The sequence below is a fragment of the Pelobates fuscus genome, chromosome 12, assembly GCF_036172605.1.
Source record: "Pelobates fuscus isolate aPelFus1 chromosome 12, aPelFus1.pri, whole genome shotgun sequence".
Classification (NCBI taxonomy): domain Eukaryota; kingdom Metazoa; phylum Chordata; class Amphibia; order Anura; family Pelobatidae; genus Pelobates; species Pelobates fuscus.
In genome coordinates, this window is record NC_086328.1 from 33,222,547 (window position 1) to 33,237,201 (window position 14,655).

General features: G+C 38.9%; 1 protein-coding gene across 1 annotated transcript; it reads left to right on the forward strand.

Moving 5' to 3' along the window:
* The first annotated feature begins 3,402 nt into the window (after window positions 1–3,402).
* LOC134579233 (metallothionein-like) lies at window positions 3,403–5,853 on the forward strand. The gene is made up of 3 exons (XM_063438450.1): window positions 3,403–3,507; window positions 4,533–4,598; window positions 5,626–5,853. Exons 1-3 carry the CDS (start codon window positions 3,477–3,479, stop codon window positions 5,715–5,717), a joined length of 189 nt encoding a protein of 62 aa, XP_063294520.1. The 5' UTR covers window positions 3,403–3,476; the 3' UTR covers window positions 5,718–5,853.
* The last annotated feature ends 8,802 nt before the right edge of the window (window positions 5,854–14,655 follow it).

Below are 14,655 nucleotides of genomic sequence, written 5' to 3' on the forward strand. Positions count from 1 at the left end.
CAGATCAGGTTCTGCTAAGTGGTTTAAAGTCACACAGCGCATTCGAGTGTATTCATTCATACTCTGAGATTCATTCATTAAACACTAAAAACACTAAATTGTAGAGTAAAAATTAGCCAAGCTGTGACTGTAGGTGGGTTGGAGAATTCTATGCTACAAAGTCAGGATTTAGGGAATAAACTGCATTTATAAGCCTTATGTTTATTGTTAGTATGTTTTGATACATTGTTGTTTTCTATTTCTGCAGAAATACAGTTTAATAAATGTGCTAGTTTTAATCACCCCAAGACTTTACATGCATACATTATAGGGTGCCGCAGGGGCCATTTATACAACATACAAGATCCAGCACACTTGCTCATTCACTAAACAGCAATTTCAAATCTCACAGAATGTAATAGTTTTATTTAAAAACACCTCACCTAGGCAAAAAATATTGGGGGTTTAGTTACAGTATATGATCATAAATTACATAAGCCTGCCACAACGTCAATGCACCCCATTTTTGGAAGGTCCTAACTCTAGCAACCTAATGCCTGCTGTAATAAGGTTATCCCACTTACTTGGGAAATCCTTCCTCCTGGGACTCTCTGCAGTGGTATATATGGTATAGTATATATATATATATATATATATATATATATATATATATATATATATATATATATATATATATACACACACATACACACATATGCATAGAGAGAGAGAGATTGTATTTTAATTTAATTTTAAAAATTTTTACTACTCTTTTTTTTCTCCCCTTTACTGGTTAATACTCACTTCATTTAAATATATTTGTAGTTGGGGACAATGAGCCGAGTTACAGTAGTGGTGGTATAAGTCGGTTGTGGTGCGCAGAAACCGACGTTCGGGTAGGCCTGTAAAAGAGGGTTCACTAAGTGAATTCCCTATTACAGGGTGCGGTGGGCGGGCTCAGTCAGGAAGTCTCAGCCCGGAGGAAGGGGATGCCTGTGAATTTATAGGCCGGATAAACCCCTTCCACAACAACAGGCTCCGCCTTTCCATATATCAGACATATCTAATCTGAGAATAAACTTACATTTAATTACTGTCCCCTCATCTTTAATTATCTTTTTTCCTATCAATCAATTATTTGTAGCTCCACGAACGCCATTTAATTTGTTTTGTGATTTATTAATATAGTAGTGTTGGAATGTCAGAGTTCAGGATTTCGCACAAACTGCTGATCATACAAAATTTAAATGAATCGTGATTCAGGAGAAACTAAATGCACAAGTCTAATGGCTGGCTGGGCATCCTTACATTTACGTTGTGTATTTATGTATGATATAGATGCTAGTGGGATCCTTACATTTACGTTGTGTATTTATGTATGATATAGATGCTAGTGGGTTCCTTACATTGATGTTGTGTATTTATGTATGCTATAGATGCTAGTGGGATCCTTACATTGATGTTGTGTATTTATGTATGCTATAGATGCTAGTGGGATCCTTACATTGATGTTGTGTATTTATGTATGATATTGATTCTAGGGGGATCCTTACATTTACGTTGTGTATTTATGTATGATATAGATGCTAGTGGAATCCTTACATTCGTGTTGTGTATTTATGTATGATATAGATGCTAGTGGGATCCTTACATTCGTGTTGTGTATTTATGTATGAAATAGATGCTAGTGGAATCCTTACATTCGTGTTGTGTATTTATGTATGATATAGATGCTAGTGGAATCCTTACATTCGTGTTGTGTATTTATGTATGATATTGATTCTAGTGGGATCCTTACATTTACGTTGTGTATTTATGTATGATATAGATGCTAGTGGAATCCTTACATTCGTGTTGTGTATTTATGTATGATATAGATGCTAGTGGAATCCTTACATTCGTGTTGTGTATTTATGTATGAAATAGATGCTAGTGGAATCCTTACATTCGTGTTGTGTATTTATGTATGAAATAGATGCAAGTGGAATCCTTACATTCGTGTTGTGTATTTATGTATGAAATAGATGCTAGTGGAATCCTTACATTCGTGTTGTGTATTTATTTATGATATACAGTTGGTCTGTACTGTGGACTTTTGTTTTATTATTTACAGATTATGAAAAGTAAATGAAGACTGCTTGTTAAGTATATATGTATTTGAGCGCATCGTTTATATATAGGGGGATTAGTGTTTATCATGGCAAATATAGTCCACAAAAGTAGGAGTCCCATTGGTTATCACCATTCTACTTGGATGTCTTCCCAGTAATAATCAAGCATTACAATACCAAGATCCTGTGTATTTACAGCCATACAAAGAGGCTGCCAAGAATTACGGACTCAGGTCATGACATGGGAGCTCTGCACACAATGTTTCAGTGTCCTGAGTTGTTTATGCATCTTTGCACGATCTCGGTGTCCTACTCAGGTCTCTGCACACGGTTCTGTTTACAGTTTAACAATCACAGCTCATTATCCTCTACATTGCTAGGCTGCAAGGAGGAACTATGCGGAATCTGGAAATAAAAGTGTGGGCAATGAAGCATACTAATAGCAGTGAATAATTAACCAGCAAAAAAAACAACGTGTCCCCCAGATGGGAAAAATGGTACAAACTTTGCAAAGATAGGAAATAAAGGAATGAATAATAGAATATAAAGAATTAAATCCACACCTCTCAACTGTCCTAATTTTGTCGGGAAAGTTAAAGTTTTCAAGGACCTTGTGCAACATGATGACACCAGTAGTACAGGTGACCATATACACTTAGTCAAATCTATGTTCTGGGTCTGCACAGTAAGACACGTTATGTAAATTAAAAAAAAATTAAAATGGTCAAGAATTTAAATAAATTAAAAAAAAAAAGTTCTAAAAAATCCTTCTTTAAAACTAGCATCACGTTTTCAAGATGGGGGCTTACAATTGATTTATAAAGGGGCAAAATTATATTTTAATTACATGAATTAATACCCCTTTTTATAATGACAGCACTTTAAAAGCCTTTGCAATGACAGACCATCATTGCATACTGTTGTCCAGTTTGTTATTTATATTCCAAAGTCCTTTTCATTTAATGTGATTCCTAAATACACCCCATTAAATCTATAAGGAAGGAACTCTAATGAAAAGAAAGTTTTTTTTTGGGGGGGGGGGGGGGGGGCATAGGAGCTGGTTACACCTATATTGTTGTTCTTTCATATTTTGACAATGAATAAATATAATAGAACGAAAAATAGTGCATTGTGCTGACTCTTGAATGAATCTGCATTTATTGTGTGCAGTCTGACTCATTACTAATCTGCAAGGTTTGTTATTGCATTTTACACACGTGGCTGTGTGTGTGTCACATGGTACAGGGGGTGTGTTTGTGCACTTGTCTGTGTTTTGCACTCAGTCCCAGCTCTGGTATATATAGAATCGGCTCAGCCCTGCACGCCATACAGCTTCACAGAGCATCCAGAGAGACTCACTGAGATTCTATTACTATAGCAACAAGCATGGACCCCCAGGACTGTAACTGCGCAACAGGTATGGATATAGAAACTATCTGTATCGAGATAGAATGCATCTAACTTATTATTATTACTGGCATTCATAAAGCGACAACAAATTCCGCAGCGCTGTACAATTGGGGAAAAAGACAAACACAATAAGAACAGACTGATACAACAGAGGGCCCTGCCTGTGAGCTTACAATCTAAAGGTTGAAATGGGGGTATGAGACAAGAGGTAGCAGAGAAATTTGTATGTGATGGGAGAGTTAATGGTATAACTGCGGCAGCTGGTAACATGTGAAGGTAATAGGGAGGTGATTGGTGTGGCTCCAAACAGCTGGAGATGAATGCTATATAGTTAGAAGGAACCAGGGTGGGTAGAGCTGAGTAAAATTAAATGACCTTTGTCTTTATGCATTTAAGGAGATCTACATTATCTATACAACTATCCAGATGTCTGTTTAATCTGCTTAAACGGACTCTCTATAAATTGGATCAGTGAATTGTATAATGTGCACTGCCTCTTGCATACAGTAAATCCATATATTGGCAATTATTTAGGTAGATGATCTGTAAATGGGGCAAATTGCTAGATTCAGACCAAATTTAAAGATGTGGTTGCGTTTTCAACTATTCCCTATTAATAGTTTTATTCCTGGGTTAGTGTAAACACATTATAGAATAGCTGGGTTTATTCATGAGAAGTCAAATTGCAATGCCCTAAAAACTGTACATTTACAGATCAACTGTGGGTTTTTATTTTTTTATTACTATTTATATAGCTCCATCAGATTCTGTAGTGCTGTACAATGGGTTTTTCTTTTTTTCTTTTTTTTTTGTTTCCCCCTCCATCATGCTTGAAACACATTGAAGCTTCTTACAAGCAATATGTAAAACTACCAGGTTTATAAATTGGATTAGGACCATAGGCTGTATTAAAATACACCAAGTAGATTTACTGACACCTAGTGGCTAATGGCGGTAGGACAACTTCTCCTTTATCCCCAAATGCTTGGGTTGTTATTACTCTAATATCCTGTAACCTGATTTCTTTCCCAGGTGCTACCTGCAATTGTGGTGATTCCTGCAAATGTATGAACTGCAAATGCAAATCCTGCAAGAAAAGTAAGTGCTCTTATCTAGGGAGCAGTATAATGCAACCTATTGTGTGGGTGCCACCCTAGGGGGGGGGGGGGCTATTCTCATTTGAGGGTCTGCATGTATATATGGCATCTATAGCTGAACAGAGGGGGGGGGGGGGAATTCAAGTCTATCATGTCTTTAGTCTGCCTATTTAGGTCCCAAATTACAAACTTTTTTTTTTTTTTTTTTTTTATTCCTGACAACACAATTTTGTTTTGCATTATGAGCACAGATTGGTAACACCCCCAGCAGCCAAGTGTTGCCACTCTTGTGTGCGTGTGTTTTGTCTCCAAGAAAAAACATTTCTGTGACCGATGTCTGTCACGGACATGTCCTCCAAATTTGCAATTAAACCATACGTTTATTTACTAAATCTAGAATTGCTGTGACTAACCGATTCAAAGAAACGTTCCAAATATTTATTTATTTTTACCTGTATTTTGTAGTTTAACCCCTTAAGGACACATGACATGTGTGACATGTCATGATTCCCTTTTTATTCCAGAAGTTTGGTCCTTAAGAGGTTAATTCATTACAGCTTGGTGTCTGACAAGTTCGCTGTTCTGAAGAAAGTTCAGATTTCAAACTGAAATTGTTGACTGTGATCGAATAATGGTAAACGCTTATTAAAGGACAACTGTCGCCTCAAAACAAATAAATCCTAAATATAACCCTATCAAAACTTGGTGAAAGGATTGTTTTATTAAAATAGCTGTGACTCCTATTCTTAAGAAGTTGGTATACGATCACAGCATATACCAAGGACCCTACGGGACACAGTCTTATTTAATTTCCAAAGGTTCTGTTATGGAACTGCTAAACGTTGACGATCACAATGAATTCCGTTCAGACTGCACTTATTGGCTGATCTCTCTCACATTTGGCTGTTTATATAGTCTCTCTGGACTTTTATAATTCCATGCTCATGGTGCTCACATGATGTCTAACTGTAAGGTGGTGCATACAAGCCCTTCTTCTGACCCTGCTGTTTCTCCCTCCTCTCCCACAGGTTGCTGCTCCTGCTGTCCTGCAGATTGCAGTAAATGCAGCCAGGGCTGTCAGTGTGAAAAGGGAAATCCAGACTGCAGCTGCTGCAAGTGATTGGTGGATCTGCGTCTCTTACTCTGTAATTTCTGTGTTATGGTCTCGTCTGTTTAATGTTCTGCAGTATTTTTGTTAAAAACCTGTAAAATGTTTTTATTTCTTACTGTTTTCATAATAAAGAATTCTAAGTTAAGTTCATTGTGTTACTAATTAGTGATTCCGTGTTTCAAACCTATTTTGATGTAACTTGTCTGAACATTAGTCGCCATACTATATAATTTAGTTGTAGACACAGTTTAAAGGGGTACTGTACATACCATAACTACTACTGGGTTTTTTTTTGTTTTTTTTTATGGTACAGCCAATTTAAGGATTGCCTTTTACTTTTAACTCCCCCCTTCCACTGTGGCTGGAATTGGTTTTTATCTGACCATGCTCCATATATATAGTGGGAAAACCCTCTCATTGCCCTGAGCCTGACACTGCAGGGGACACTTTTCTCCCAAATCGGGCAAATAAATGCACAATAGAACTAGCAGCTACAAGAAACATGGGTTCCGCAAATCCACATTTAAACTGATTCTTGTGATACTCCGCCCTAGTTCACATTCCATGTACACCAACTTCTGAACATGGCTAGGTGTGCCCTGACATCTGCAACCGTAATCCTCTTCATTGAGGAGTTGTTGCCTTTTTGTATACCACTTCTGCACAGAGTGCTTTCACATACCATGGTGTGCTGGACCAAATAAATATTGCAGCTGGACTGTGGGCGCAGGGTCTCTTGTACCCACGGGTTAGTGGAGCATATTGAGATTCCTAATTTATGACTTTTTTGGTAAGTGAGCCAGCCCTGTGTCAGGGTAGACCCGCTACCGTAATATGAATACACTTCATAAAGGTGCACCTAACACAGAGGAATGTGCCTATTCCGACTACTGTCAAATACAACTGTCTGCTTACATCGAACAACATGCCACCTTGGTCCCTGTCTCTATGAAACTACAGAGGAGACTATTCCCAATTGTAAGTTACATAGCCCTTTGTGTATCAGATGGTAACTGGTGTCACGACGCTGCTGCAATGCACTCCGCTAACTAAACTCTTGCAGAACATGAAGATGTCCATGCAAACCTTCCAGTCGTTCACCTCCCTCTTTCTCTCTTCCACCAAGTCCTAAAAGAGTTAAAATGAACTAAGAACGCCCCTACTTCATCAGAGGCTGGTCAGTTGGTATTTAATTTGTATCACTAAATGCAAAATTGCAATCCTATTGTGATACAGACGTGTCTTTGTATATACTCTACTTTTTTAACACAGTTCAAATTGTATTTGCAGATTGTGTTTTAAGATTTTACCATTATATTTAATTCATACCAATACTAAATCTAATTTCTTGCTCCTGGATATTCACTTTCGGGTGTTCTTAGTTCATATAATGGTCAACGGTTCACTATTCCCAATGACTACACGTCAGTGTACTTGGATGTAATTAACCCTTTCGCAAACACACAACTTTGGTTGAAGTTAAAGGAACATTGTAAATACAACAAATTGAAGTGGTTAGGGTATCCATTTAGTTGGGATGCAGGGCCTGGTACCCACTGCCTGCAACATAACCACTTCAGTGTGTTTAAATGGTTATGGTGCCACTGCCTACAGTGCCCCTTTAAGGTCCACTCTCGACACCATAATCTCTTCATTTCATAGTCCTTACAACCACATGCAGACACACATATATATATATATATATATATATATACATACAGAGACACAGACACACATTCATATACCAAATGTTTCCTGTTCCCTACCTTTTGTGACTTTCCCTGGGGTCCAGTGGGGGCTCAGCCTGATGGGAGTCAGAGTTCCCACTCTGACTCCTTCCTCCCATGCGAGTTCTGATAGCTGGGAGGAGTGATGTGCAGTCACTTCCTTCCAGCAGGGATCTCATCCTAGGGGGCCCGGTCACCGCTGGGCGCTTTAACAGCACGACCAGGCCCTATGATAATCCATATCCATCAGGCGGGCCTGACAGCATGGGCCACCCGATGGACCCCTTCACGTGCGGCCCTGGTGGTTTGCCGCACGGGCCGGGCCGCAAAACGTGGCAGCTGGTACCTGGTCGCAGGTATGTACGACCGTGGTATGTACGCCACTGCGAACATGAATACTAGTCATCGACACATTATGATGAGGTGGTACAGTCTGAGCAACTGAGGACTATATACAGAAGGAAAGATTGACTCCCGAGTCTGTTCCTAGACCTTCATGTAGCCATATGCCAATACACATAAAAAACAACGCATAACGATAACGTAAATCAGAAGTAACAAGTGCAATAAAGAAATATGAGTAAAGGTGTGAACTGGCTGACATGGCAATAGGCATCTGTAATATTCTCTTCTTCGCATCTGTCATGGTATAACACCTGGTGTCCACCCCAAGCCCTCGGGACCCCCATACAGGTTTGGGCGTATATTACCCCGCCTCATGGTAAACCAAACCAGTCTCTCTCCGCTGTATGCACCCATCATCCTGTGCCATTCCCCCCTCTGCTGTACCACTTTTACCATCTTTCCCATGTCTCAACCAATCCTCGTCTGGCAGTGCTACACCACCATCTGTTTTCCAGTGGCTTCTACAGGTCAATGGTTTGTTGGGCGCTAACTCCAGCCAAATCCTATAACACAGGGAGAGGGCCTTGGGCTTTGTCAGTGCTGTCCAACACCTGAGGGGCACAAGCTTTAATCTTCTTTTTTAAATCTTTTATTGAATTTTTTTCCATTTATTTTTCGTTACACGTACGTAAAAAAAAGTTACATTTCACAAAATTAACAGGAATATACTGAAAAGCATAAATGTATACTACAATAGACATTACGACATTTCAATTTTTTTTTGCAAACAATTTCCCTGCGTGGGGAGGAGGAGGGGGGGCGAGAATGGTAGGGGGGGGGGGGGGCCTCCAACTATATTATTATCGAGTCTTACATTAGAAGAAGAGAAAATAAATTGAGTTTGTCAGGAGTATATTTTCCCTCATAGCTTTGCAATTTGTTCCAACCAGAATTCATAGTTATCGTCAGATGATTTACAGATATCTCTCTCCATATTTGATATATTAACTGCTCTTTAACTAGAGGCCAACATGGTGTCACCACACTTTTCCAATGTTTGGCTATCATTAGTTTTGCTGCGATCAAGATATGGATAACTATAAAAGAATACTGATCAAATATATCAAGTAAATTTATGTGGAGTAAAAATAGCTTAGCTTCAAATATAAAGGGCCTATTAAGCAATTTTTGTATTTTAATATAGATCATATCGCCAAAACAATTGGATTGGTTGACAATCCCATTAAATATGGGCCAATCCTCCTTTATCTATTTCACATCTCCAACATCTATCTGTACATTCGTGATATATCTTTGCTAACCTACTCGGTACCAGATCCCACGTATTTAATATGTTATAGTGTACCTCCACCAAATTGAGGCAGCGCACTTTTTATTTACTAATTTTATTGATTTAATCCACTCTTTTGTAATCAATTTTTGTTTTTAATTCTTGTTCCCATTTTTTTATAACGGTTAGGAGATGTAGCGGAGAGCTGGTCTTTCATAGGTTAACTCCACTAAAGATCCCAGTGAGGCTCAGGAACAAGTTTTAAAATACCATAGAGTAATAATCACAGCAAGCAAGGTAATCCACGAATATCCCCATACAGATCCCAATGACTGGACGACACACAGCATCAGGAGCAGAACTGAACTTTTAATCACTCAACCTTTTTTTTTTTTCAATTTGACAATTTCTATTTTGTCACTTGAAACATTAGGGGTACAGAAAAGAAAAGGTGAGGTTAGGAAAGGGAACATTGTACTGGTTTTACATTTCATACATTACAGAATTACAGTGTAAAATTACACTGTTTCCATGAAATACAAAAGAGACTCAGGTAGAGAGACAGTATCAGGTTGCTAGTGATAATTGGGGGGTAACCCCTATGAGAAGTAAATTAGAAAAGTAGAACCAAATACTCGTACCCAAAATTGAAAGAGGAGAGGTGTCCTATAGGATAGACCACTCTCTCTTCTCTATATGGAGCGAGTATATATTTAGCAACCCATTCACAGTATACGTTAATTATCTAAAATATAACCTTTAATAAATCATTAAAAATCAGTTATCAAGAAAAATGTAGATTGAGTAGAAAAAATATATATACACACAATGATCTAAAAAAGGCTGTAATCAACAAGCCTTTATTACTGTAAGGGCTAAATAGCCTCAGTCTGATTGCAGCCGCGGTGGTTGCAGGTAGAGGAAAAAATAGTGGTTATTAAAGTTGTGAAACAATCAAAGCTTAAACTTAAACACCATCCTCATGCCACAAACTCGCCACCCTGGAGGTAAAAAAACCAAACAAATCCAGATTTTAACCCCCTCTTGTTTGCTGCAAAAAATGTCACAGCAGCTAGGACACTAAAGTAGTAGTCTGTAATTTGCGTAACACACAGGGCTAGGTAGTGACCAGAAAGAACCCTGATCAAAACTTCCAAATCCCTAGTTGCTAGCAATAAGTATAGTTAGCTTGGTGTCCCTGCCGCCGGTGAAAAAGAAACAGCTAACTGCTTCAATTCAATTATTCAAAAGTGCTCTGGAGAGTAAAGGGAACATACTGTCGGTCCCTAATTTCAAACTCCATAAAGATTACGATAATTAATAAACAGGTGTCCCTTTGCTAGAGAATCAACTGGAGAATATTTTAAAAGAAAACTTCTGTCTGTCCCTAGTTTTCAATCTCCATCTTTAGCTAGTATAAGGCATAAAATAATCAGGCGTCCCGACGCGCGTTTCGCCAATACTTGGCTCGTCCAGGGGAACCGGGTTACTGCCTGGTGGTAGTTTAAATATCCCTCCCTACATTCCCATTGGTCGATTGTTAGCCAATACTGGGAGGGGAGGGGCTGGGAGTAAGTGAGTGTTAATTTAACCCTTTGAGACCAGGTACAAGTTCGGCACTCCAACCGACATCATTAAAATTGCTGTAACCCTGTAAAGGTAAATAATGATCATATTGTCTTTAGGTATATAATGACAATAAAGTCCATAGGACAACGAGCATCCACCTTATAAGCAGTTTCTCCAACATGATATTCACAAGCAGTAGTTATGTATATGCTACGTTTATATATATACACATAGACAGACACTAAGAGTGTAATGTCCTTATACATCATGCAGTCTAATGTTGATGAACTGGCATTCAGTTAGAACGGACTTGGAACTAAGTTTTCTGGGTGTTTCTAGGGAATAATGATTCATAGATCGACCACACACCTTCGATATCCATACATTCTCATGGGGATCCAGTGAGGCACTCTGGATCTCAGTATATTCTTTGATAGTGTCTAGGTCCATTGGTTAGTGGAATGTAGGGTTTATGTGAGCATAAATGGTGGATAAAGTTAGGAAAGGGAAAAATGAAATCCCGTTTATAATGTTGTAAGCAAAAGCCGAAGTCATATTTCCAACGTCCACTGACTAGAATTATGCACATTCTCCAATGGGGATTATCCCCTCTCTGTAGGGGCAACGATGAATGCAGAAGAACCAAACTAGTAATGCTGTAGGAAAATGTAAACTTCACATTTTCAACATCTACTAGTTAAAATATTCAAAAAGAAATAGACCCCTCTTTCTATCTTCCTAGAGATTCTTAGGAATGAATAAACGGGGTAAAATTAAATTCTTCATTCAGTCCTCTAGGGTATAGGGTCTGAAAAGAATAAATCCAGCGAGACTCAGCCTTTAGCAGAGAAATATTAATATCACCCTTTCGATGGTTAAGAGCCAGTTGTTGTAACACCTGGAACTTCAAGACTTCAGGTTTAGACGCATGGTTGATTCTAACATGTTTTGAAATCGGAGTTTCAATGTGTAGATTGGAGATGGAATTAATGTGCTGTAGGATGCGTCTACGTAGTTGCTGATAGGTTTTTCCTATATACTGTAGCCCACACTCACATGTTATTATATAGATAACATTGGTGGAGCTGCAGTTGATGAATGCATTGATGGTTATCTCTGTTGAAGTTCTTTTATTCCAGACAGACCTAGTTGGTGAAATAAATTTACAGGCTTTACAGTGGCCGCATTTGTAAAGACCTTTGGTTGTTAGCCAGGTGGAAGTAGGAGGTGTTGTCGAACCAGGTTTCAAGTGACTGTGCGTTAGTATGTCACCGAGATTGTTTGCTCGTCTACAAGTCATAGAGGGTTGTTTCGTGATGGTCTTGCTCAAACTGGTGTCATATTGTAGTAACGGCCAATTTCTGCTTAAGACATGTTGTGCTGTGTTCCAGTGTTTATCAAAAGTTCCTATAAACCTTGTCAAACTAGGGGTGGTACTGAGTTCCCTAGGTGGTCTATGTAGGCTTTCGGATCTGTCTACATTAGTGGTTCTTTGGTAGGCTCTTTTAAGAATTCTGTTGGGATAACCCAATGACTTAAATCTGGTTCTTAACTCTTTCGCTTCTTTCTCAAAATCCTCCTGGTTTGAACAGTTTCTCTTAGCTCTTAAATATTGGCCGTATGGAATGTTGGCCTTTAAATGAAAAGGGTGATAGCTTTGCCAATGCAGCAAACTATTTGTTGCTGTTGGTTTCCTAAATAGTGATGCGCTTATATCCCCATTTTCATGTATGTTAATGTTCAGATCTAAGAAGACCAGGTGTTGTTCGTCAATGACATGAGTGAGTTGGAGGTTAATATCATTGTGATTGAGTTCATCAACCAGCTGTTTGAATTGGGAGAAAGAACCTGACCAAAAGATCAGGATGTCATCTATGTAGCGAAACCATTTGTGTATAGATGGAAAGTAATTCGAGTTTGACACATTAAACACAATTGTCTCCTCCCACCATCCCAAAAAGAGATTCGCATAGCTGGGTGCGCAAGACGAACCCATAGCAGTGCCCCTTGTCTGTAAATAATATTTTCCATTAAAGGTGAAATAGTTGTGTGTTAACACAAAACGGAGCAAAGTTAGAATAAAAGTTTGTTCTTGTTCAATAAAGGTTCCAGATTTTTCCAAAAAATAGGCTACTCCAGCTATACCATTCTCGTGTGGGATGTTGTTATATAATGCCACTACATCCAGGCTGGCTATAGAGGTATATGGGGGTACCGTCAGATTCTCTAGAACAAGAAGAGTCTGTTTTGTATCACGTATATAGGATTTTAGTTTCTGCACCAGTGGTTTTAATATCTTGTCTAGGAATTTACTAGCTCGTTCAGTCAGGCTATGGTTACCAGAAATAATTGGTCTCCCCGGAGGCTTGTGCATATCTTTGTGCACCTTGGGGAGACAGTAAAAGGTTGCTATGGTTATATTGGATTGTGCAACAATGTATTTGAATTCATTCTGGGTAATTATTTTGTCAGTTAGAGCTATCTGTGCAAGCTCCTGTAATTCCTTAAAGAAAACCTTCGTTGGGTCATCCTTGAGTACCTGGTATGCAGATGTATCAGAAAGGTGTGCCATACACATGTCCACATATTGTCCCCTTTCCATGAGAACAATGTTACCCCCCTTGTCGGAGGATTTTATAACCATGTCGTCTCGTTGTTTTAGCTCTTGTAGAGCCAACTTTTCTACATAGTTTAAATTGGACCTGGATGGTTCGTGTATACCTTGGTTCTCTAGTTCATTGGTACAGATCTGGACAAACATGTCAATGCAGGGGAATTCCTTGAGGTTAGGAGTAAACCACGAAAGTGGTTTTAAATCGGTCAATGATTCTCCAAGTGCCTGTTCAGAGGATAATTCTGTCAGGAGTTGGAAAATATCACTATCTTCAGGGGTCAGGCCTAATTCTTTAAGACTATAGGGACTTCCAAGAGGGAAATATCTTTAAAAATAAAAACAAACGGAGGTTGAGGAATACCAATATGGGAAATAAAGGGTTTTCCTCCTCAGATGAAACTGAATGGTCAGAGTCAGAGGATAGACCAAGGTTTAATAAAAGATCTACATCTAGACAGAGACAATCTGTCCCTGGGGTCCAACCGAGAGGGATCCTGAGAAATTCTGATAGAAATATCTCGTTCTCAGATGGCTCAGCTCCCTCTGGTGGTGATTTTCCTTCGGGACGTGAAGGTCCCTCAGGTCCCTCTGGCCCTATCCAGTCCACGTCTACTACTTTTTTAGACCAGGACTGGCCACGACCACAAAGGGAAAGACTAAGGGACAGAAAGAAGTGGGGGTACAAGATGCACAAATCCAACTACCAATAGAGACCCACATGGAAAATAAAATTATAAATCTATCTAATTTTGAATTGAAACCGAGGCATTTTTCTTAACTGTCTAAGGGGCTATCGTTTATACCAACCCCAACGTATAATATGTTCAATTGGGCCAAAGACGTTAACTTATTTGGACGCAAACTGGCCCTACATGCTTATCATGAAAAGAGAAGTCTGAAAAATCTTAAAGAATTAGGCCTGACCCCTGAAGATAGTGATATTTTCCAACTCCTGACAGAATTATCCTCTGAACAGGCACTTGGAGAATCATTGACCGATTTAAAACCACTTTCGTGGTTTACTCCTAACCTCAAGGAATTCCCCTGCATTGACATGTTTGTCCAGATCTGTACCAATGAACTAGAGAACCAAGGTATACACGAACCATCCAGGTCCAATTTAAACTATGTAGAAAAGTTGGCTCTACAAGAGCTAAAACAACGAGACGACATGGTTATAAAATCCTCCGACAAGGGGGGTAACATTGTTCTCATGGAAAGGGGACAATATGTGGACATGTGTATGGCACACCTTTCTGATACATCTGCATACCAGGTACTCAAGGATGACCCAACGAAGGTTTTCTTTAAGGAATTACAGGAGCTTGCACAGATAGCTCTAACTGACAAAATAATTACCCAGAATGAATTCAAATACATTGTTGCACAATCCAATATAAC